The sequence below is a fragment of the Lytechinus pictus genome, chromosome 11 (genome assembly GCF_037042905.1).
Source record: "Lytechinus pictus isolate F3 Inbred chromosome 11, Lp3.0, whole genome shotgun sequence".
Taxonomy (NCBI): domain Eukaryota; kingdom Metazoa; phylum Echinodermata; class Echinoidea; order Temnopleuroida; family Toxopneustidae; genus Lytechinus; species Lytechinus pictus.
Genome location: NC_087255.1, coordinates 5,909,005 through 5,934,920, shown reverse-complemented (window position 1 = coordinate 5,934,920; position 25,916 = coordinate 5,909,005). Strand labels below are relative to the sequence as shown.

Genomic DNA, 25,916 nt, shown 5'->3' with positions numbered 1-25,916 from the left:
TGGTGCAAAACAGGATAGGAGATGAATCTGCAGCGATATATAGGCCTCAAGAGGCATCGTGGGCCTACTCTGGCGTATAACACGGCACAAATTTTATGCATGCCCCTTATAGGCCCTAGAGCAGACACTTGCCAAAACTTGCATGCTGAAAAGAAAAAAGAAATATCATATTATGGGGACTCAGGAAGTGCACGGCAGTAGTGTTTACCCACTCCTACCACAAGAGCGGAAATACAATTAAAAAAAAAAATACTTTTCATACTTGACACCAATGTAGGCCTATATATAATTTCTGGCAAGAAATCACGAGTCCCATAGCCGCGGGGAGGGGGAACTGGGGTTTAGCAAAATGTTGTGGGGAAACATTTAAAGGGGAAACACAATTTCGAAATTTTTTCCCCCGCGCGGAGCCCGGAAGCAAAATTTTGTATGAAGAGAGAGATAAACTTTTCGTTTAGGTTTTTATTCTTTTGACAAAAATAAGAAGGGAAACAATAAAGATATTCCATTCTTCTGTTACATACATAAGGTTACACAAGGTTCAGTCCTGGAGGCAGGACCTTCTGTTCCTCGATCTATTAAAATGAAAATTATTTTATTTGAAGTTCTGCATAATGTTAGACATAATAAAAATATGAAATCATAATTTTGCTTTGCGGCAACCCTGTTGCCGGAGTAAAGTCCAAATCGGCTTCAAGTCGCAGCCGGCGATGATGACGTCATTACGATTTGGAATTGTATTTGTTTTTATTCCTACATTGATGCTCGAACTACATTGAATTTTGATTTCGGTAGTCCTACAGCTATTCTGACCTCAGAATGATAGCTAAGATCTTATTGGTTAGAATGTTCATGTCAAATGTATTATGATTTCTTTGAAAATCGGATCGCAACGAATCGCATAGTGTGAGCCGGGCTTTACCGAGGAATTGAAGAAGAAATTTAGTTTTGCCAAATAGCTTTTCATACTTTATCGCAGTGATCGTGAGCGAGCAGAAATCGAGCCGTGTACCACTGAAAGATGTCAAGAAAATGCTGAAATATGGCACCTTCCTTCAGTAAACTCATCTTTAGTCGTACTTCAGCAGGATCAGTTGTAGCAGCATTCTTGATTTATTCCGCCTTGAAGTCTAGAAACAAACGGATACTAAGAAACAAGAGGTGAGTTCCCAGATGCGCGGAACGCCCTGACCCTGTCTCCATGATTTACTTTGCCTCTTGCACTGCACCGGCAGCTCAGCCAGGCAGTGGATCTGCCTTCGTCGAGTCGGCGGTGCAGCGCACAGCACCCGGGAACGCACGGTGCGATTGTACCAGTGTTTCAATTTTCCGAAACTGAATACCAAATTTCCCGAAATTCATAGACATTTCCTCGAATTTTCAATTTTGATTTTTAACAAAAATCAGGCAATAATACAGTGAGCCTAAATTTGATAAAAGTGACCGAAATCAAAGAATTTAACATTGTTTTCATTTTTGTTCATGCCCTCTTTAAAATTATTTTATAAACAGAATTACGAAATGCGAGTGCGGAGCGCGAGCTGAAAATTTTGGGCTATGTCTGGAGGTAAATAATTCTATATAACATGAATATTAAAAGTTGCTACGTTTTTTTTCGGATTTCCCTGAATTTCCTGGAATTTTTTCATTTCCAGAACCTTTCCTGGAAAAAGTAAAAATTTCCAGAATTTCGGGAAGAGTGGAAACACTGCTCGGTACCTACAACTTATTTATGGCAAGCCATTTGACCCTTGAAGGTGTTAAGTTTATTGTCAACTCACAGTCACTTGAAAAACTTTGTTATTTTAATAGTTTATTGGATAATTGTAGAAAAACATTTTTTTTTTCGATAGATGAACTTAAATGAACTTGATTTTTCACTCGAATTGCATAGTTTTTGTCTCACCTGCATAGCAGAGCTTGAGACTAGTATAGGCACCGCTTTTCCGATGGCGGCGGCGGCATCAACACCAAATCTTAACCGACGGTTAAGTTTTTGAAATGACAGCATAACTTAGAAAGTATATGGACCTAGTTCATGAAACTTGTCCATGAGGTTAATCAAGTATTACTGAACATCCTGCTTGAGTTTCAGGTCAAATGACCAAGGTCAAAGGTAATTTAGGGTCAATGAACTTAGACCATGTTGGGGGAATCAACATCAAAATCTTAACCTAAGCTAAGGTCAAGTTTTTGAAATGTTATCTTAGAAAATGTATGGACCTAGTTCATGAAACTTGGACATAAGGTTAATCAAGTATTATTATAGAATGGATGAGAAAATCCCTGCAATCTGATTGGTTGAGAGCTATGCAAGAATTTTTACTGGGCTGCATGAACGATATCCCGATAATCAAAACGATAGTCACTGTAAACAAGCTATCGCCCGAAAAGGTCATTGTGATGTCATCGCGCATGTACTGTTACGCTTGTTTACGTCAAAATTTTGAATTTTCGATCAAGGCAGAATGAATCAAATAAAGGATGCAAAATGATCTGTAAGTACAAATACGGTACCGTAATTGTCATAGGATTAAAACTGCCCGCATACTCATTAGTTGAGAAGTCCAGACATACGATCTAACGATAGATCTACTGCACTGGACTGGCTGAGCACAGCCAAATCTCCACTGCAGGCCCAGGCAGCCGTAGGCACTGGCCCCCGGCGCGGCCCGGGCATACACACACAGCTATTGGAGGTCTGAGGCTGGCTCATATCTAGTCAATGCAAAGCTGTATCTGGCATTTTGGGTATAATAATGCCTTTGTGCCAACATATTATCAAGTTAGGCATACATATTTATGTTGTCCAGGGTTATCAAAGGGTCTGCATTACATTTTGGAATTTTCATGCATCCGGTAAATAAATCATGCGTCCGGTAAAAAAAAATCATGCGTCCGGTATATTTTTTCGGTTTGTGGTTTGTTCAATAAATTTTTTCCATTCTATAAAACAGATGATGCATGGGTTTCTTTCGTGGGTCAGTGGAACTGTGTGCACACGGTAACTTTGGCATTATGGTCTAAACCCACTCGGCTGCGCCTCGTGGGTTAAACCATGCCAAAGTTACCTTGTGCACTCTAACCCATGCATCATTTGTATACTAAACATCCTGCCTGAGTTTCAAGTCACATGACCAAGGTCAAAGGTCATTTAGCATTTAGGGTCAATGAACTTTGGCCAAGTTGAATTACCATCATAACTTTGAAAGTTTATGTATCTGATTCATAAAACTTGGACATAAAAGTAATTAAGTATCACTGAACATCCTGTGCGAGTTTCAGGTCACATGACCAAGGTCAAAGGTCGTTTAAGGTCAATGAACTTTGGCCAAGTTGGGGGTATTTGTTGAATTACCATCATAACTTTGAAAGTTTATTGGTCTAGTTCATAAAACATAAGAGTAATCAATTATCACTGAACATCCTGTGCGAATTTCACTTGACCAAGGTCAAACAGAGCTGCCAACCATTACGTTTTTGCCGTAATCATTACGTTTTTTCATTCAAATTACGGCATTATGGTTTTTCTTTTCAAATTACGTTTTTTGACAATTTTGATAATGTGTGTACATAATTGTATGTATGTGGACTGCGTGTTGAGCCCGAGATGAGCCTGGTACTTGCGCGTGCGTAGTCGCCTGCCGGCCGGTTTTCCAACGCATGTTAATAATTTGATAGCGTGCACGTACATATACGTTAGTTGAATATGCAAGCGGCATGCATGGTACGAATCGCGATGTATAGCGACTGGTAAATACGTCTGTAAGGATGATGACGTCATCCAAGATGGCAACTTACGATGACAAACGAAATGATCGAGGATGATTATGTTTTGATCATCATTTGAAAGGAAATAACAGTAACTGCGGTCTAAGGTACGATATTTCTGAATTTTGTATATTTTATCTTAAATTTGCATGTAATTTCTTTCCTATAAAGTGATGTTTTATGTACAAAAAAACGATCCGAAAATCAGATTTCCGCCGAATGTTAGATCTAACGTTACTGCTAATACGTTGTCTTTACGCACGGGCCAACACTCTTCAGGTGAGTGGAGCCAACGTTTGTTCTTGCAGCGCAGAGCGAGGAGTACGATGAATTGGGTAGGGTAATTCCCCAAATGTAGTAAGAGAAGAGTCCATTTGTAATGGAGGGGATTTGGAGGTTTGAGGGAAATTATTATTCCATTTGCAAAATTTTACAAAAATACTCATCATATATATTAAAGATTGAATCATCAAAAGATATTTTTCATATACTTTAAAATTAATTGTAGTGATAAAGAAATGAAATTTTGAGGCTATTTTCTTGAATTGATTAATATCAATTCCCTTCGGATAACGGTACTGTCTGGTTAATTTTCATCAACTCGTATCACACAAATACGATGAATTCGGCTTTGAAAAGACCTGGAAAGCTCTTCATTGTCCCCTGAAGTAATAATTCTGGGTGATATTCAACATTTATTGATAGTTTCACATGATTTATACTAGAGAGATGTCCTACTGCCTTTGGAATTCATTAAAAAAGTCGGCACTTGAGCATTCAGTTTAGCAGGAATGGGAAGATTTCTTCCCCGGTTCTGGCGGCCTAGATGTCTGCTCTATAGTGCTGTCACTGCTGGGGATGATTGAGTGTGCGTGCAGCGTGATTGAGGCTGAGCTGTGCACATCGTGAAGTGATTTACGATGGGACTTTTGTGGAATGATTTCAACTTCTTAATCTTATCTATAGATCTATTTGAATTTTAGATTAGATTGATTTATGAATAATTTTTCTATATTTGTGGAATGTTACATGTACACTTCCATTTTATGACACTTTAATTTTAAAGGGTACTGTTTGGCAAAAACAATGTTACTTGGGATTAAGAGAAGTCTGAATTGATGTCAACTTTTTTTTTTATTTCTCTTAGTCTACAATTTGGTAGTTTTGTCAGGAAACTCAACATAAAACAATGAATTATTTTAGAAGTGGAAAGGAAGCCCCAGAAAAATGGAGCCCTAAAAATGTTCACCAGAACTGATTTTGGTGCCCCTGAAAGAATTTTTTCTCGACAGATCTTCACTTTGATAAGTGCCGGAGTAGGTTGCACTACAAAATGAAAGGCCTAGCTACTTATCATTTTTAGAAAAATTTGCCTAGGTGCCCATTTGACTAGAATAAAAGTGGCCTTCATGCCCTTTAGAATGGCCTTGATACCCCTTGAAATTTTGGGGCATTCAAGGCCACTTTGCTGGTTGCCCCAAGCTGAAAGTGCCCATTTAAAAAATGGCCTTGCCCCTCTCAATTCTTAATTCAAGCCCTGCTACTGACTTAATTAAAGTTGGTAGATTATATCAAACGGCCCAAGACTAAGGGTCCAATTGTAACACTCCGTTACTTAGCCCAGACTAGGCCTAGAGATTAACTTTTTTTAAATTGTTCACTGCATACATACTTTTTGCATTGGATGTTTGTCGCGTGTGGTTTTAAGGTTCGTTTTAACACATTCCTTTTTTTTGTTGGAAATTCCTTTTTTTGGCCATAATGATTCCTTTTTTTGCTTGCACAAGGTTGGCAGCTCTGGTCAAAGGTCATTTAAGGTCAATGAACTTTGGCCAAGTTGGGGGTATCTGTAGAATTACCATCATAACTGGTGTGTTGGCTCAGTTGGTAGAGTGTCCGTCTCACAACCGGGAGGTCGGGGGTTCAAACCCCGGCCGCGTCAGACCAAAAGACGTTAAAAGATGGGAGTTGCTGGTACCCTGCTTGGCGTTCAACTATTTAAGGGATAGAGCCTCATCGATCTGGCGCTGCACAGCGGCTGCCGGGCCCACGATCAATTGGGCAAAGCAAATTTTCAGAGTATTTCATTTCATGTCTATTTCGAACAATAAATTAAAATATGGATTTTAGAGATGGATTTTAGAGATTTTTAGAGATAACTTTGAAAGTTTATTGATCTGATTCATGAAACTTGGACATAAGGTTAATCAAGTATCACCGAACATCCTGTGCGAGTTTCAGGTCACATGACCAAGGTCAAAGGTCATTTAAGGTCAGTGAACTTTGGCCATGTTGGGGGTATTTGTTGAATTACCATCATAACTCTGGAAGTGTATTGGTCTAGTTCATAAAACTTGGACATAAGAGTAATCAAGTATCACTGAATATCCTGTGCGAGTTTCAGGTCACATGACAAAGGTCAATGGACTTTGGCCATGTTTGGAGTATATGTTGAATAACCATCATAACTCTGAAAGTGTATGGATCTAGTTTATAAAATGTGGATATACATGTAGGAGTAATCAAGTATCACTGACAAGTCTTAGGTCGCATGATAAAGGTCAAATGTAATTTGTTGTCAATAAACGTAGTATTGTATCATTATATGAATGGTGTTTTTTGTGAATAATTATTTTATAGTAGTTTTCAAAGTCAGCACTGCTGCTATATTGAATCGTGTGATGCAGGTGAGACTGCCAGAGGCGCACCACTTGTTTTTAATACACTCTTGTGTAAGAACTTGCTGATATAGGTCTAGTGTAGACAGCTGGCAGCCGTCTGTTTCGAGTTTTTAAAACATTTAAATTTTTTTATTCCTCTCCTCGTACACAGACGGCTCGTGATCATGCAGCCGCCATTAGGGGGTTAACAATGCAAAATCCCCCCAACGAAGCTCATTGATTTTTGTCTTTATTTCATAAAAAATATATAAAAATAACTGGACCAAAATAAAGATTAATATTCCGTTTTGGCCGGAAATACACCAAAATGGGGAAAAATAAACTTAAATTTAAAATGAAAACAAAAGTGACTTATTTCAGCTGAAATATCAGAGCTAGTTTCGTACCTTGATGTCCGGGTAGGTGTAGCGGTAGTGAAATGGAGTAGAGCCTACATCTCATCCAAAAAAATTATCTGTGTATGATGATTATGTGGTGATGTAATCTGAACTTACCAGCTGACTGCATGTATAAAGAAAACCTGTTACTTACACGTAGGGGAGAGTGGGATAAATAAGGCCCCCTTTTTCAAAAATCCAATGTTATCTTAATGCTTAGAATGTGAAACATTAGATCTCTAATACTACAAATAGGTCTACAGTAGACCAACATTATCGAATAGAAATTTTAGAACTAATTAATGTCATTTGCATATTAATGAGCATTTAACATTGTTGTCAGGGGGCCTCAAAATGGGGCAAATGAGGCCCCTTGATTAAAGATTATTTTTTGTTGCTATATTCAAGTAAAAATAGTTCAGTTGGTTTGATATATTCACTGAAAATTTACTAGTAACAATCACAGGATTAATACTAAATTATTTTTCCAAAGGCCCCCATTTAAGGATTTATTTATTAATCCTATTCAATATTATTGAAAGAAATGATTGTCATATTATGTTTTCAACTGTCTCAGTTATATTATCCTGTTTCTACCTGTTCTATTGGAAATGGACTCTTGTACATATGAGCAAGTGTGTAGATGCCTACACTGCATTTTACTGTTTTAACAGATATGTACATGTAACCATGGAATGTTGATTATGTTTTAATATTTGCTCCCTGTCCATGGGTCATGTTAAGTTCATACATGTACATGTAGGCTTCCTGTCAGAAAAAGAGGGTAAAATGGTGAATTATACTACAGTACTGGCATGTATTGTACAATAATGCTTTACAAAAGTAAACTAAGATAAAAGTTAATACACATTAATGGTTGGGTACAGTACTCGCCTCTCTAGAGTGGCGATGCTACTTTCAAAATTTTGAGTTTGAGGTGCCGCTACATGTATGTTTGTGCTCCTCCAGATTATGTGCATTGGCCTATGAAATATTGTCTATGCTTAAAATCTGTGCTAAGGATCTGTCTCAAATACCACACAAAAATCAATCCACTTGACCAGTGGCAGACCGTGACCCAGAGGAGACAAAACATTGGAGGGGCACTGCATTGTTTGTGAACAATGCTGTGCCCCTCCAATGCTTTGTCTCCTCTGGATCACGGTCTACCACTGCAGTTGGCACTTGTAAACTTGAGGGGTGAGCTAAAAGCTAACTCGGGGGCCTTATTTACTGTGGGGCCTCAGTTACCCCACTCTCCCCTACTTGTTATATAGTTGTAATATTTGTTGTAACTTGTAAATGTGCAGCTCTTGTCCCACCTTGTGATTTTATATTCAATTCAAAGCTGAAGTGAATAGAAAAATTTGCCATTTGAGACAGGGAAGGTTTATAAATAGTTTCTTTTTAAATGAGAGACAATTTTGGTGACCACTAAAAAGACATGTTTTCACTTTAGATTGGTGGCCACTGCAAGTATAAAGACAGGTTTGACTTTATGTCTTTAACTTTAGACTCAAGTACTGAGGCTGCATTATTTGTTTTATTTCTCTCAAAACAACGTTAAATTTGATTGGAAACTACATGTAGAAAGTTTCTACAAATCCAGTCCTTAATCATATTTGTTTTTGTCATTGAAGTCTTTATTTTTTGTAGCTAGAGATGTCAAGGAGTTATTTCATACATTGATAACGACCCAATAATTTTGACAATGGCAAGTTATTATCCTACATGTATCTAGAGCTGTATTCATGTTGCAATTCAGTATTTCAGTGATCCTGACACTAAGTACGTTTTTTCTTGTGTTTCTTATATTTTTACAGTGCTGCAAATTTACAAGCTGTCATACACGTAAGTTTTTAATTTTTAATTTTGAAGAGAAAAAAGTGCAATAGTGTACTGTGTATTACATGTACATGTACATATCACTGAGGGTGTTTCTATTAGAACTAAACGGACTGCTTCAAAGCTAACACGTGTGTGTGATTATTTTAATGCCCAAGCAAAATTACATTTGATATGTAAATAATAAGATACCTGGGGGCTGTTTCATAAAGCTCTTCGTAAGTTAAGAGCGACTTCAAGAACAACTGGTGATCCTTTCCTACACGTTGGATAATTGTCAGTGAACATTTAATGGTGAATATCATTTACCACTACGCATTAGTTAATCGTCAATGAAAATTTAATGGTGAATATCATTTACCACAAGAAAGGATCACCAGTCGTTCTTAAAGTTGCTCTTAACTTACGAAACTTTATGAAACACCCACCTATAGTGATGTGGATTAGTGGATCCTTGCTATTTGATAAACTTGCATCCTCATCTCAAAACTATGACTGAAGTCGATTAGCACCAATCATTAGCAAATATAAATATGTAACCGGCCACTTGATAGATTTCAGCCAATTGTTTGATTACGATTCATATTATCATTTTTCAATCCACCCCCCTTTAAATTTAAAATGATTCCAACAGAGGCATGTAGTGTCAGTGGTATGTGTAGCATGAGTGTATATATGCATGTACATGTACTTCTGAGAGACCAATACTACCAGAGAGTTTGAAGAACACAACAGTACCAGCAGATTCAAAAGTTAGACAATTTCTGTCATAAATCCCCGGCAGTAAGTAGGAAGTATCAGTTGGAATGTAAGTGAAGGTACCCTCACCAGAAGAGGATACCGGTACCAAGTTTTAACATTCCTCAAAATCACACATGTTCGGGTTATAGCCAGTTTGCCTATTGTAATTTCAGTCAGTCTAACAAAATTATAATCCAAAATGCCCAATAGTTAGTTTTTGTCTCACCTGCATAGCAGAGTGAGACTATAGGCGCCGCTTTTCCGACTGCGGTGGCAGCGGCGGCGTCAACACCAAATCTTAACCGAAGATTAAATTTTTGAAATGACAGCATAACTTAGAAAGTATATGGACCTAGTTCATGAAACTTGGCCATAAGGTTAATCAAGTATTACTGAACATCCTGCATGAGTTTCAGGTCACATGACCAAGGTCAAATGTCATTTAGGGTCAATGAACTTAGACCATGTTGGGGGAATCAACATCAAAATCTTAACCTAAGGTTAAGTTTTTGAAATGTCATCATAACTTAGAAAATATATGGACCTAGTTCGTGAAACTTGGACATAAGGTTAATCAAGTATTACTGAACATCCTGCTTGAGTTTCACGTCACATGATTAAGGTCAAAGGTCATTTAGGGTCAATGAACTTTGGCCATGTTGGGGGATATTTGTTGAATTACCATCATAACTCTGTATTTTGGTCTAGTTCATAAAACTTGGACATAAGAGTCATCAAGTATCACTGAACATCTCATGTGAGTTTCAGGTCACATGACCAAATTCAAAGGTCATTTAAGGTCATTGAACTTCGGCCATTTTAGAGGTAACTATTAGATTGCTGTCATAACTTTCAAAGTTTATAGATATAGTGTATAAAATGTGGATATAGGGGTAATCAAGTATCACCGACAAGTTTTAGGTCACATGATCAAGGTCAAATGTCAATGAACGTAGTATTGTATCATTATATGAATGGTGTTTTTTGTGAATAATTAGTTTATAGTAGTTTTCAAAGTCAGCACTGCTGCCATATTGAATCACGTGATGCAGGTGAGACCGCCAGAGGCATTCCACCTGTCTCATATAAGCTACCATAGCCTTCAGTTTGAAAGGAAAAAAGTGAAAAGAAGGGCCTGTAGGCCAACAGATTTCTTTCCCTTTTGTAAATAAACCAAGTTTACACTGTTTGTACATAAGATGAGATTTAAAATGGCAATAGACTGAGTAAAGTTAGACCAAGTGGAAGTACAACCCTTGATGGTTGAATATCATGCGGAAATTGCCTACCTAGAGTTTGAATATAAAATTTCATTTCCCCAGCAGTTATATTTCCCCCCAAAGGATTATATTTTGTCCAAAGCACACAGTGTTGAGGGAAAATATTCTCCCGATGGAAAAATATAGCTTTGGAGGGAAGTTAAAATGCTATTTATTAAAAAGATAGACCAGGCAATATCTGTAATATTGTATAGTCTATGTAGAATAACCATTAGAGTCTAGGCAACATGTTGTGCTTTCTATCAGAGAACATTCTGTCAAAGAGCATCAAAATCTGCGGACAGAGGTGAAGTCACTTAAGAAGATCTCAATATCTTGTATCATGTGTGATAGGTCTGCTGAGTAAATATATTTTTGTTATCAAACGCAAATAGAGCAGGATTCACTGTTCTACACACAGCACACTGCTCTATGAACTTCTTGAATGAAGTTCCTAAGCTAGATCAAGTACTCTTAGATCGTAGAATGGTGGGTCTTTAAGCCTACATTTGCATTGTGGTGCCTAATAGCTCACAGTATTTTGAACGTGACTTAGCAAAATATTCTGGATATCCTTCACCGCGTATTTGATAATGACATATTAACATGACAACATTTGTTCCCCTTTTAATTAAAATGGCAATTTTTTTGTTAAAAACCTGACATGTTGGCACATGTACAGTTTGTATATTTTACAAGTAAATGAACAATTAGGCCCAATAATGTTTGTTGTACAGATCAGGGGGGTGTTTCACAAAGATTTAAGTATGACTTAGAGTCGCACTTAAATGCCTAGTTGCGTGGGGTATAAAAGGCATGACCGCATTGGCCAGATCATGCCAAGTGGTCGCGCAATACTGCGCATCGATCAATAAGATTGCGCGTTGCATATCTTGTACGCGTCAGTATTTAAAGGGGAATCCAACCCAAATGAAAACTTGTTTTTATATGGAAAAGAAAAATCGGACAAGTTGATAGGTGAAAGTTTGAAAAAAATTGGACAAACAACAAGAAATTTATGAATTTTTAAAAGTTGTAAATATTGTTAATCACTATACCCATGGAGACTTCAAATTGGCCGCATATGGAATGTCATAGTGATGTAAGGCAAGGACTTCTCTTTCATGTACTCCAATACATATTATGGCTAAAATGTCATCTTTCCTAAAAGTTTTATTTCAAATTATATTTTCTTTCATGAGCACATAAAACAATATACTACCTGGGTTATATTTAGATTACTGCCCCAGGGGAATGGGTACTTAGGAGAAAACCACAATTCCCTGATAATAAAGTACATGGCCTATGGGAAAGTTGTCCTTGTCCCTTGTCATAATTTACTTCCCCAGTTGCCAATTTGAAATCTACATAGTATTAGTGATCTCAATTTTAAAACAGCTATAACTTTCTTATTGATTGTCCGATTTCTTTCAAACTTTCACCATTCTGTTTAATTTATTTTTCTCCTTCCCAACACAACATTAATGGCCAAGGCTGGATTCCCCTTTAATTGCGACTTAAGTCATACTTAAATCTTTGTGAAACATCCCCCAGGTGGCGGATCTAGCCTGGTTGAACACAATACCATTTCAGGAACAATGTAGTCTTTGCACAATAGCTGACCCCTCAAAGCTATTGTGTCTGATCCGGCTGGATCCGCGCCTGGTACAGCTTAATTTGATTTCGGAGTGAAACCCAAATCAGGGGCCCGTCTCATAAAGAGTTACAACTGTTGTAACGTTGCCATTATGACAACTACCAGTGTAACCTTGATTTTGATTGGCTGCTGAGCCCTGTTGCCGTGGTAGTTGACATAATGGCAAAGTTACAACAATTGTAACTCTTTATGAAACGGGCCCCTGATCATGTTTCTAAATGATTTTATTGCTCATTGAAGCCCTTTTCTGTTTTATTTCATTTCTTATAGAATAATGAGAAGAATAAATCAAAGAAAGACAGAGCTGCTGTGGATTCACAGTTCTTCAGGTGGGTGTTGGGAATTTTATCAAAATTTTATTTAAAGCCTGGTTCTCATGAGGCTGATGATTGATGAATAATTTATATTAAGGTGTTGCGAATGACGTGAAAGTGGATAAATGCCAAAGTCCAACATTCACATTTCATGCTGCATAAGTGTGCCACTTTTTGCAAATAAAAAACAACTCCTGCAAACAATTTGCGAAGTTTAAGCACAAGCTTGGCACACTTTTACCATGTGAAACGCAAATGTTGGACTTATACATTTTTTTTTACATTTGCATCCTTCGCAATACCTTTAAAAAAAAAAAATTGTGAGACCTGTGAAAACCAGGCTGAAAGGTGAAGTCTATCCTGAGATCAGGTTTAGTTTCACCAATACAGAAAAATTAGTAAAACATTTAACATCAACAAAGTTCTCATGAAATTTCATTAAAGGAGAGCAGAAATTTGTTACATGTATTAAGTTTCATACAGGCAGCTGCCTCATGAGAGAAACAAAACATAAAGTTATACATATGCAGAGTTATAAATCTTCAGTTTTACTTCAAATGTTTCACTGGAGTTGGCATCACAGGTCTGTCAAGGGAGGGAATTCCAGCGTGAGGGCTCCATTCCATCAATTGTGATGTGTCATTGTTTATGAAGATTGAAAATATTTGTTCTCATGGAATTTCATACATGAAATGATGTGTTTGATTATGTATTGAATGTACAGGTATTAATCTTTATTTACATGTAAGAGAATTCATCTTTGACATCACAGAATTCAAACTTTAAAAATCAATAATTTTGTTAGGTGGATTTTTGCCAGACCATCTGGGGGGCGTTTCATGAAAGGACTTGTCGGACGTTTTATCCGACAAGTCCCATTTTATCCGACAGTTACCATAGGAACAGTGCCTCTCAGCCAATCAAAATCATGGAAAGATGTCAGATCTGACAACCTGTCAAATGAAAATATTGATGAAACGCTCCCCTGATATCAATATGTGTTTTTATTATTCTGCTTTAGAATTATAGTAATAAAAAATCAAAATGAATTTATAGTTGAGGTTAATTTATGAGATAGTCTAAATTGCAATGATCTGAATTGCAATGATTTTATCCTTATTTTGCAGACGGTTATTTCGTATTCTGCGCTTAATAGTACCTGGCTTGTGGAGTAAAGAGGTATGTACATGTGGGATCAAATTGCAATTTTTTTTAGCAATACGCAGTACTTCATCTATTACTTCATAATTTTTTTAATTGATAAACAATCATTACGTATATATTACTAATTGTATTCACAATGAAATTCAATTCCTCTGTAATATACACTTTGTTTTAGATTGCTCTCCTGAAATGTAGTTTTCTTTCATTTAACAGAAGAGATCACCCTGTTTAAAGAAAATAGGAATAAATAAATGAATGAAAACAAGAATAGATGAATGAATATAAATAAATATAGTTCTTTTTACTTAATGTTTGATGTCTAATTTGTAATTCTGCCATCTGGCTGCAAATAGTGCAGTCATTTATACCATTAATTACAATTTAAATGGTAGATTTAATAAAAAAGGACATAAGTTAACTCTCAATCTTATTATGTTTCAATTGCATAATAATGTAATGTACGTGTCTGCAGTGTTAGCCTTTTTTGTTTGTTTTCTATTGTATTTACAATGGAAATTACTTGAATTCTTTAGAATATGCGGGTATTTAATGGATTATTTTTTATTTGTTTCATGACAGACAGGTTACCTCGCGTTAGTAGCGTTATCTCTGATAGCTCGAACATACTGTGATGTATGGATGATTCAAAATGGAACGGCTATTGAAAGGTGAGACAGAAAGTGTGGATAAGATATTGAGAGAGACAAAAAGAAAGAAAAGAAAGAAAGAAAGGGAGGGAGGGCGGGCCTGGCAGACACTGTGAGATAGAGAGAGGTAGACAGACTGACAAACAAAAGAAGAGGTAGGAATGAAGAAAGAGAGAGAGAGAGAGGGAATGAACAAATATATATATATTTTATTACATAAAATGATCCTTTAATATTCTATTTCATTTTCTTATAAATGATATTAAAAATTCATATTCTTTTTAAAAGTTTTATATATTGTATATATTGTACATGCACATGAAATGGGTGATGGATGTTATAATAATACATAAATTATTCTCGCTTATAAAGAATCTATTTAATAAAAACCTTCATTTACTAAATCAATAGGCTCTCATTTTTATTGTTAAAGGACAAGTCCATTCCAACGAAAAGTCGATTTGAATAAAAAGAGAAAAATCCATCAAGCATAATACTGAAAATTTCATCAAAATCGGATGTAAAATAAGAAAATTATGACATTTTAGAGCTTCACTTAATTTCACTTAACAGTTATACACATCCTGGTCGGTATGCAAATGAGGAGCCTGATGACATCATCCACTCACTATTTCTTTTGTATCTTATTACATGAAATATGAAATATTGTAATTTTCTCCTCATTGTGAGATGAAACAACAATTAATTCATTCGTGAACATGTGGAATTAGCATTGTTTAATAATATATGGTTCAGTCAAGTCGATCCTTATTGTAAAAAAAAATGAAATATTGTAAAATTCAAACAATGAAAAACACAAGAAATAGTGAGTGAGGGACATCATTGACCGTCATGAGTTGCGCATATCACTGTTATGTGAAAAATAAGCGAAACTTTAAAATGTCATAACGTTCTTATTTTACATCCGATTTTCAGCGTTATGTTAGTGTGATTTTTCTCTATTGATTCAAATCAACATTTTTCTGGGGTGGACTTGACCTTTATTGTCAGTTTATTATATTGATTGATGATAGGCCTACATATGCTTTGTAAAGATGGCTTTATCGCATGTACATTTGATCTTTTTTATTTTTTGTAGCTCCATCATCGGTCGAGATGTTAATTTGTTCAAGAAGCATTTATTCAGCTTTATGACAGCGATGCCTGTGGTAAATACATATATTCAATATTCATGTTTCAAAGTGTTTGTAAACAAAAATGAATTACTACTTCCTTCCCTTTCCTATGGAGTGCTGCCATTGATGTAGGGTCTGCTCTCTCTCTGTTAAAGCACATCCAATATATACAGTATATATGCATGTTTATATATGAATACTACCTATGCATATTCTTGCCTATCATGAATATTGTGGTGCAGAAGTGATTATATGTATACAAAATATAGTAACATTATTAATTTTTATTTAATTGTCAAAGTACATTCCATAAATCTGGAATGTATGAATATATGTATATATGTAATATAATATATATATACATGTAACAGTCTGGCCCCACAATTTGAGATACATGCCAAACTTAAGTCACAATTCCAAAGGATTATCATTTGTTTTCCTATTTAACTACTGAAATTACAACTGGATCATCATTATCATTATTATTTGTGAAATGTGTTGTTACGTTTGAAAACAATATGCAAATTCATTGAATGAATGGTTAGGAATAATGAGATCCAGTTGAAATGCGAATGGATCAGACGTTCAACGACCTTAATTTATGATTTGTGTTTATGTTTGTGTTATATGAAAATCAAACCAGTTAAAAAGTATTAAGTTTGAAAACTTTTGAGATTTTTTAAATGTTATTTTGGTTTCTGTTATCAATAATACAAATAAAAATGAATGAATGCATATATGCCAGAGGAAGCAGGATTTTGATTTATATCAGTTTATATTGTTTGTATAACTTTTATTTGAAAATTTCATTGCAATTATTTGCGACCATTTTATTTTGCTCTGTTGAAAATAAAATAAAGTTGAAAATTTGAATTTACTCATATCTATGCAAACAGTTGACAGAATCAGACAATTCATAGATAGATATTTTCACATTTTTGTTTTGATTTTTACAAAATGTTTGAAATGAAAAATGATTTTTTTCATATAGAATCTATTCAGGTTAGACAGATATTCATATTTCCATAATGATTATCATTTGTTTTTCTTCATCAGATATCTCTGGTCAACAACTTGCTGAAGGTAAGGAAAATATTATTGAGTATTACTTTGATGCCAATTGAACAAAAAATATTCCAGAAAAATATAGAGATTTTAAATCTTGGTTTGCAGTGGATTTCAAATATGAAAGAATTATTCCTGTTCTTGGTGATCATTTCAAACCAAATGCACATGCAACAATTGATTTGAATTACCATATAATAATTGATTGAAATTATTTGTGTTTGCTAAGGAGACTTGATTTTACCCCCCCCCCCCAAAAAAAAAAAAAAAAAATAAATAAATAAATAAATAAAATGAAATAAAATAAGAAAATAATAAAATAATAAAATAAAAAAAAAAAATAAAAAAAAATATTTGTTTTAAATAGGAAAACAGAATAAACTACATTCCATCCTTTTGCAGTATGTACATGTAGAATGTCATTTGCGGGTTATTGCTATTAAGTTATCCTTTTCCATACCCAGACAGCCTCTCCAACTCTCATCCAGGTCTTATTTTCTCTATCATGTAAAATTGTGATTGATCTTGTCTCTGATTTGTTTGTATAATCTATGTTTTTTTAAATGCCAAATGAAATAATAATAATAATAATTTAGAATGGTATTAATGGTCACTCACTGCTCTCCTCTCTATAATTTTATGTATACAAATAGCGATTATTATCCCATTTTTTCTCCCCTTCAATCAGTATGGACTGAATGAATTGAAATTGAGATTTAGAACACAGCTTACCCGCCATCTGTACTCTAAATATCTCAGGTAGGTAATTGTAAATATCCACAGATTTGAATATGATATGTATATGTCGTCTTTAAACTTGACCCTTTAAGTGCATCTTCTCCTTGAAGCTGCACTACCTCCTTCAATTCGGTGGATTCACAATATGGGTGCCCCATCTATTGGTTGCAGCGAACAGGCCAAATTTCTAACTTCGGAGTCAACATCGCACGCAGGCATCGCACAGTACTAGTATACTGTATTGTGACTGTGATGCTTCAAAAATGAAAACCATACAGCAAGGATTCAGCAAAAACGCTCTTAACTTCGCACAGAAATATTTGGGAAAATTTCTCTCCCGCCTACTGGACCCGACTGGACGCTGAATAATCACATGCATGCACGCCGTGAGGCATTGCGAATTTCGGCCTGTCCGCTGCAACCGATAGATGGCGCGCCGTATTGTGAAACCTCCGAATTCTGAATATTCGTGCAGTATTGAAGAACCAGGGATCGGCAGGTGCACTACACCGGATAGACACCTTTCTCTTTTTTCAAAATATTGTATTGGTTTTAACGTGCGTACTTTACGTTTGGAGTCTCTATTAAGGAACCAACAACGATGCAAACATATTGGACTGAAAGAGCAGAGAAACTTCATGTATTCCTTACTTTTGGTTATAATCAGGGGTGCTTTAATATTTTTGAAAATAGAATTTATAGATTTTTCCTCTCACTTTTGAATTAATTCTCTATTTGTTGCAGGGGCAAATCCAGGATTTTCCAAAAGGGGGGGGGGCACATTTTCCGATGAAAATTTGGAAAGTAAAAAAAAAAGGTCCTCACTTTCAAAGGGTGGGGGGGGGGCACACTTGGGTATAAACGGTATATTTGCATTACAAATTTTGATTATGTGTTGTATATCTGGTAGTTATACTGCTGATCAAGTCAAATCTAGACTCGATAATTCTTGATTGGAAAAATATTTATTAATTGATCTTCAGACTCTTATCATTTTCAAAGATACTTAAGTTATGCTTTGCCAGAACCATTCATCACTGAAACACATTGTTCTGAAAATATGCGTAGCATATAGGTTTTGGTCCATGCTATTGGTAAAAATGTTATAATGATAATAATATATAGTGTTTATGAGGCCCCGATTATCTAGTTGCCTATCCAATGGCGCACTACATACAGTGATGCTCAAAAGTTAATGAACTCCACCAGAATATGAACATATTTTAAGTGTTCAAGTTCTGCCATGTTTTAGATATTTGATTGTGAGGTCAGGTGAAATAATATTACATTCAATAAAGTTTGCTTCTCTGGGCTCTCCGAACATTGTAGTGTTGTTTATTACATTCAACACTCAGCATGAAGGAGTGCATGTTGTGAAGGGGTTCACTAACTTTTGAGCACAACTATATATATGACCATGGCTTTAGCTCCAGCTTCATGTTATGTTTTTATGATGATATTCTCCTTTTAATTTGGTTCTCAGGGGCTTCACTTATTACAAGATGAATAACCTAGACAACAGGATAGCCAATGCTGACCAGCTTCTTACACAAGATGTCGAGAAGTTCTGTAACAGTGTGGCAGAACTTTACTCAAACCTTAGCAAGGTACGCTACTCGTATATTTGTGTTTTTGATGATGCGTGCACGCAAGTTGGATCCACATTGTGAAGTCACTTTTTTTAATCAATCATTGTCAATATATGATATTTTGATAATTTCAATTCTAATTTTCTCATTGTCTGGTGAAACAAAGGTTTATTTCTCCCTGAACATGTGGAATTACCATTGTTTAACATGTTATGGTCCTTATTGTCAAATCTGTTAAAATTGAAATATTGTATAATTAAAAAAAAAAACATCATCGATTCTCATATGCATGTGACTAAATTGTGCATATAACTATTTTGTGAAAAATAGCAAAACTTTTATGTCATAACTTTCTTACTTTACATCTCATTTTGATAAAATTTTCAGCTTTATTCTTGTCTGATTTTTCTATATTGATTCAAATCAACATTATACTGAGATGGACTTGACCTTTAATCTTTATTCTTCCCTGCACGTTTTGTTTCCCATATAGAAAATTTGCTGTTCTTTGATTGGTCGAGAGCCCTTCATGTGACTTATAATAATTTTACCAGAAAAATGAATTTTCTTCAGAGATCAAATTGTACATGTATACACACATGCCCCAAAATTATTTTTAACTTTCGGGGGCTACATTTTACAACCGTATGCCTAAATGGGCAACATTGGATTAACATTGCTGTTAATGGGGATTTTCTTAGGCTTTTTTTTATTTTCCAGGGCTTTTTTTAGCGTTTTGACGGCGAAATCGCACTAAACCTCTTTGTAATTTATTACTCGTTATGATGATAATAATATGTTCCATTTGTATAGCGCAGCTACTATTATTACAAACTGCACTTGATACTTGGTATCATATTATTACCCCGGCTGTAGCTGAGCCGCCGTATAGGCGCTAAAGTATTCAAGGAATAAATTCTACCGGGTACCCACTCACCTCGCCTGGGTCGAGTGCAGCACAATGTGGGTGAATTTCTTGCTGAAGGAAAACGCGCCATGTCTGGGATTCGAACCCACATCCCTCTGATTGAAAAACAAGTAACCACTAGACCACAACGCCACAACATATTTTTATATTATTGTATTGTTATATATTTCAGCCCATTTTAGATATTGTAATCTTCGTGAGGGAGCTAACCAACACGATCGGTGCACAGGGTCCTGGGTTTATGTTGCTCTATCTTGCCGTCTCGGGTCTCGTTCTTACAAGGTATTTACCCGTTCACTACTGAGTTTTCTCATTCCCATAGACTTTGTTCAAGAACCATGCAGTTGTAGTAGACAATGCTCATGCCTTGCAGTGGTCATTGAAGCATTATGATTTACATTTCATCATCTCAGAAACTTCTAAAAAAATATACATGAATAGATATATTAATAATTTCTGTCAACCATATCCATTTCGATATGAATGATTGCGGTACCTAATTATGACAATTTCTACAGTCTGCTATCTATAGGGAGTGGAGGGTGGCCAGAGAAGATCTGGGGGTGTTTCACAAAGATTCAAGTATGACTTAAATCGCACTCAAATGCCGACGCGTATCTGAAATGCAACATGCAATCTAATTGATCAATACGCAGTAGTGCGCGTCCTCTTTGCATGATCTGATCAATGCGGTCATGGCTTTTATACCGCGTGCAACTAGGCATTTAAGTGCGACTCTAAGTCATACTTAAATCTTTGTGAAACACACCCCTGGAAGAAGCAAGTGGATGAGGAAAGTTGGTACGTTGGGTCGAGTTTGGAGAATGGTATCCTAAAATTTCACTTTAAGTGATTTTTTAATTCAACTTTATCCCATGTGAATACCTTTCAATTCAATTTATTCACATCTCTATAAAAACATCAAAAGATCAAGTTTACAAATAGATACAAAATACAACATACATTATACATAACATTATAAAAGAAATGGTAAAGATGAAGTGAGGATGGTGTGGGGATAAACAAAAGGCCATTGGCCTGTCAAGGTAAGTCCCCTAATTTACCCCCACTTAAAAAAAAACACATTAAAAACATAAAGCTAACAACATACAATAACATAACAAATATAAACACTTAAAAGGCAATCAATTATAAATTAAATTCACATATTTCTCCTAAAATAACGAGTAGTTTGGCTTTCTTTGAGGTCATCTGGCAAGAGATTCCAAGACTGTGGGCCTTTAAAATATATTGATGGTTGAAATAAATTAATCTGAATTTACTTATTTTGAAATAGTTTTATTTCATCAAATATTGAGACAATGCAAGTTTGAAAAAAAATAGGCTTTGAATGATATGAATCAGTTGTAGGCAAGACCATGACACATTGACACGATTTAGTTCAGTTAGCAACCATATCTCAAGAATAGTGTGAACATGCTTTTAATTTGGTCTCATTCTCTGTACACAGATTAAGGAGACCTGTGGGTAAGATGACCGTACAAGAACAACAGTACGAGGGCGAGTTCAGGTTCGTCAATTCACGTCTGATCACTAACAGCGAAGAGATCGCCTTCTACCAGGGCAACAAACCTGAGGAGAGAACCATCAACAAAACATTCAAGAAACTGGTAAATTTATATTTATTTAAAAATTATCTGTATTATATATATAATTTCTGAAGATTTCAATGGCGAAGAATGAGTCAATGTTCATCTCGGTAAATAATCATTGGACCATACCACATAGGAGCTTAGAAGTAGAGTGGTCTAATAATAATTTCCCAAACTGTATATGCTTCATGGTACATCATGTTTACTTTCATGGGCATGTGTTTTGTTCTGAAAAGGACCACCCAATTTCAGTATTTCCCCAAGTATGTTCTCTTGTCTTTTTTTTCATGATCAACCATACCCACGGAAGAATAACTGGTGTACCGTGAAGCCTTGACATTGATTAGATTTTAGGGACAGTGATTTCTGTTTAAAAAAAAAATCTTTTCAGTTTCTGAAAACCTGTATTTCCGTATCAACTTAGTTCTAAAATGGAAATTCTGTTTTGGCATAGAAAATGTACACAGCAGAAACATGAATTCTTTTTGCCAAGTTAAATTCAATGAATGTTCACATAAAAGTAAAGAAACAAAAACAGATTTTTCATTTTGATTTATCGGTGAACAGAAAATCTCTGTCCTTGTATTTTGTTGTATCTCTGCAAGAAATGTCATACCAACTTGATCTACAATGGAAATTCTGTTATGTCATAGAAAATGTACACAGCAGAGACATGAATTTGTTTTGCAAAGGTAAATTCAATGAATGTTCACATGAAAGTAAAGAACCAAATCAGATTTATCATTGCAAAATTTATCGGTGAACAGAAAATCTCTGTCCTTGTATTTTGTTGTATCTCTGCAAGAAATGTCATACCAACTTGATCTACAATGGAAATTCTGTTATGTCATAGAAAATGTACACAGCAGAGACATGAATTTGTTTTGCAAAGGTAAATTCAATGAATGTTCACATGAAAGTAAAGAACCAAATCAGATTTATCATTGCAAAATTTATCGGTGAACAGAAAATCTCTGTCCTTGTATTTTGTTGTATCTCTGCAAGAAATGTCATACCAACTTGATCTACAATGGAAATTCTGTTATGTCATAGAAAATGTACACAGCAGAGACATGAATTTGTTTTGCAAAGGTAAATTCAATGAATGTTCACATGAAAGTAAAGAACCAAATCAGATTTATCATTGCAAAATTTATCGGTGAACAGAAAATCTCTGTCCTTGTATTTTGTTGTATCTCTGCAAGAAATGTCATACCAACTTGATCTACAATGGAAATTCTGTTATGTCATAGAAAATGTACACAGCAGAGACATGAATTTGTTTTGCAAAGGTAAATTCAATGAATGTTCACATGAAAGTAAAGAACCAAATCAGATTTATCATTGCAAAATTTATCGGTGAACAGAAAATCTCTGTCCTTGTATTTTGTTGTATCTCTGCAAGAAATGTCATACCAACTTGATCTACAATGGAAATTCTGTTATGTCATAGAAAATGTACACAGCAGAGACATGAATTTGTTTTGCAAAGGTAAATTCAATGAATGTTCACATATAAGTAAAGAACCAAATCAGATTTATCATTGCAAAATTTATCGGTGAACAGAAAATCTCTGTCCTTGTATTTTGTTGTATCTCTGCAAGAAATGTCATACCAACTTGATCTACAATGGAAATTCTGTTATGTCATAGAAAATGTACACAGCAGAGACATGAATTTGTTTTGCAAAGGTAAATTCAATGAATGTTCACATATAAGTAAAGAACCAAATCAGATTTATCATTGCAAAATTTATCGGTGAACAGAAAATCTCTGTCCTTGTATTTTGTTGTATCTCTGCAAGAAATGTCATACCAACTTGATCTACAATGGAAATTCTGTTATGTCATAGAAAATGTACACAGCAGAGACATGAATTTGTTTTGCAAAGGTAAATTCAATGAATGTTCACATATAAGTAAAGAACCAAATCAGATTTATCATTGCAAAATTTATCGGTGAACAGAAAATCTCTGTCCTTGTATTTTGTTGTATCTCTGCAAGAAATGTCATACCAACTTGATCTACAATGGAAATTCTGTTATGTCATAGAAAATGTACACAGCAGAGACATGAATTTGTTTTGCAAAGGTAAATTCAATGAATGTTCACATATAAGTAAAGAACCAAATCAGATTTATCATTGCAAAATTTATCGGTGAACAGAAAATCTCTGTCCTTGTATTTTGTTGTATCTCTGCAAGAAATGTCATACCAACTTGATCTACAATGGAAATTCTGTTATGTCATAGAAAATGTACACAGCAGAGACATGAATTTGTTTTGCAAAGGTAAATTCAATGAATGTTCACATATAAGTAAAGAACCAAATCAGATTTATCATTGCAAAATTTATCGGTGAACAGAAAATCTCTGTCCTTGTATTTTGTTGTATCTCTGCAAGAAATGTCATACCAACTTGATCTACAATGGAAATTCTGTTATGTCATAGAAAATGTACACAGCAGAGACATGAATTTGTTTTGCAAAGGTAAATTCAATGAATGTTCACATGAAAGTAAAGAACCAAATCAGATTTATCATTGCAAAATTTATCGGTGAACAGAAAATCTCTGTCCTTGTATTTTGTTGTATCTCTGCAAGAAATGTCATACCAACTTGATCTACAATGGAAATTCTGTTATGTCATAGAAAATGTACACAGCAGAGACATGAATTTGTTTTGCAAAGGTAAATTCAATGAATGTTCACATGAAAGTAAAGAACCAAATCAGATTTTTCATTTTGATTTATCGGTGAACAGAAAATCTCTGTCCTTGTATTTTGTTGTATCTCTGCAAGAAATGTCATACCAACTTGATCTACAATGGAAATTCTGTTATGTCATAGAAAATGTACACAGCAGAGACATGAATTTGTTTTGCAAAGGTAAATTCAATGAATGTTCACATGAAAGTAAAGAACCAAATCAGATTTATCATTGCAAAATTTATCGGTGAACAGAAAATCTCTGTCCTTGTATTTTGTTGTATCTCTGCAAGAAATGTCATACCAACTTGATCTACAATGGAAATTCTGTTATGTCATAGAAAATGTACACAGCAGAGACATGAATTTGTTTTGCAAAGGTAAATTCAATGAATGTTCACATGAAAGTAAAGAACCAAATCAGATTTATCATTGCAAAATTTATCGGTGAACAGAAAATCTCTGTCCTTGTATTTTGTTGTATCTCTGCAAGAAATGTCATACCAACTTGATCTACAATGGAAATTCTGTTATGTCATAGAAAATGTACACAGCAGAGACATGAATTTGTTTTGCAAAGGTAAATTCAATGAATGTTCACATGAAAGTAAAGAACCAAATCAGATTTATCATTGCAAAATTTATCGGTGAACAGAAAATCTCTGTCCTTGTATTTTGTTGTATCTCTGCAAGAAATGTCATACCAACTTGATCTACAATGGAAATTCTGTTATGTCATAGAAAATGTACACAGCAGAGACATGAATTTGTTTTGCAAAGGTAAATTCAATGAATGTTCACATGAAAGTAAAGAACCAAATCAGATTTATCATTGCAAAATTTATCGGTGAACAGAAAATCTCTGTCCTTGTATTTTGTTGTATCTCTGCAAGAAATGTCATACCAACTTGATCTACAATGGAAATTCTGTTATGTCATAGAAAATGTACACAGCAGAGACATGAATTTGTTTTGCAAAGGTAAATTCAATGAATGTTCACATGAAAGTAAAGAACCAAATCAGATTTATCATTGCAAAATTTATCGGTGAACAGAAAATCTCTGTCCTTGTATTTTGTTGTATCTCTGCAAGAAATGTCATACCAACTTGATCTACAATGGAAATTCTGTTATGTCATAGAAAATGTACACAGCAGAGACATGAATTTGTTTTGCAAAGGTAAATTCAATGAATGTTCACATATAAGTAAAGAACCAAATCAGATTTATCATTGCAAAATTTATCGGTGAACAGAAAATCTCTGTCCTTGTATTTTGTTGTATCTCTGCAAGAAATGTCATACCAACTTGATCTACAATGGAAATTCTGTTATGTCATAGAAAATGTACACAGCAGAGACATGAATTTGTTTTGCAAAGGTAAATTCAATGAATGTTCACATGAAAGTAAAGAACCAAATCAGATTTATCATTGCAAAATTTATCGGTGAACAGAAAATCTCTGTCCTTGTATTTTGTTGTATCTCTGCAAGAAATGTCATACCAACTTGATCTACAATGGAAATTCTGTTATGTCATAGAAAATGTACACAGCAGAGACATGAATTTGTTTTGCAAAGGTAAATTCAATGAATGTTCACATGAAAGTAAAGAACCAAATCAGATTTATCATTGCAAAATTTATCGGTGAACAGAAAATCTCTGTCCTTGTATTTTGTTG

At 34.9% G+C, this 25,916-nt stretch overlaps 1 protein-coding gene across 2 annotated transcripts in view; it reads left to right on the top strand.

The window, feature by feature from the left end:
* The first annotated feature begins 965 nt into the window (after positions 1–965).
* The window catches only part of LOC129270750 (ATP-binding cassette sub-family D member 3-like), a 47,194-nt gene continuing 22,243 nt past the window's right edge, over positions 966–25,916 (top strand). The window contains exons 1-11 of one of the 2 annotated variants that reach the window (XM_064106505.1): positions 966–1,161; positions 8,653–8,680; positions 12,602–12,660; positions 13,773–13,824; positions 14,389–14,477; positions 15,556–15,625; positions 16,649–16,675; positions 17,346–17,416; positions 18,879–19,002; positions 20,085–20,194; positions 21,384–21,543. In XM_064106505.1, the coding sequence (XP_063962575.1) occupies positions 1,043–1,161; positions 8,653–8,680; positions 12,602–12,660; positions 13,773–13,824; positions 14,389–14,477; positions 15,556–15,625; positions 16,649–16,675; positions 17,346–17,416; positions 18,879–19,002; positions 20,085–20,194; positions 21,384–21,543 (909 nt within the window). In that variant the 5' untranslated portion in view covers positions 966–1,042. The remainder of the gene's footprint in view (positions 1,162–8,652; positions 8,681–12,601; positions 12,661–13,772; positions 13,825–14,388; positions 14,478–15,555; positions 15,626–16,648; positions 16,676–17,345; positions 17,417–18,878; positions 19,003–20,084; positions 20,195–21,383; positions 21,544–25,916) is intronic. The other variant, XM_064106504.1, reaches the window with a different exon arrangement.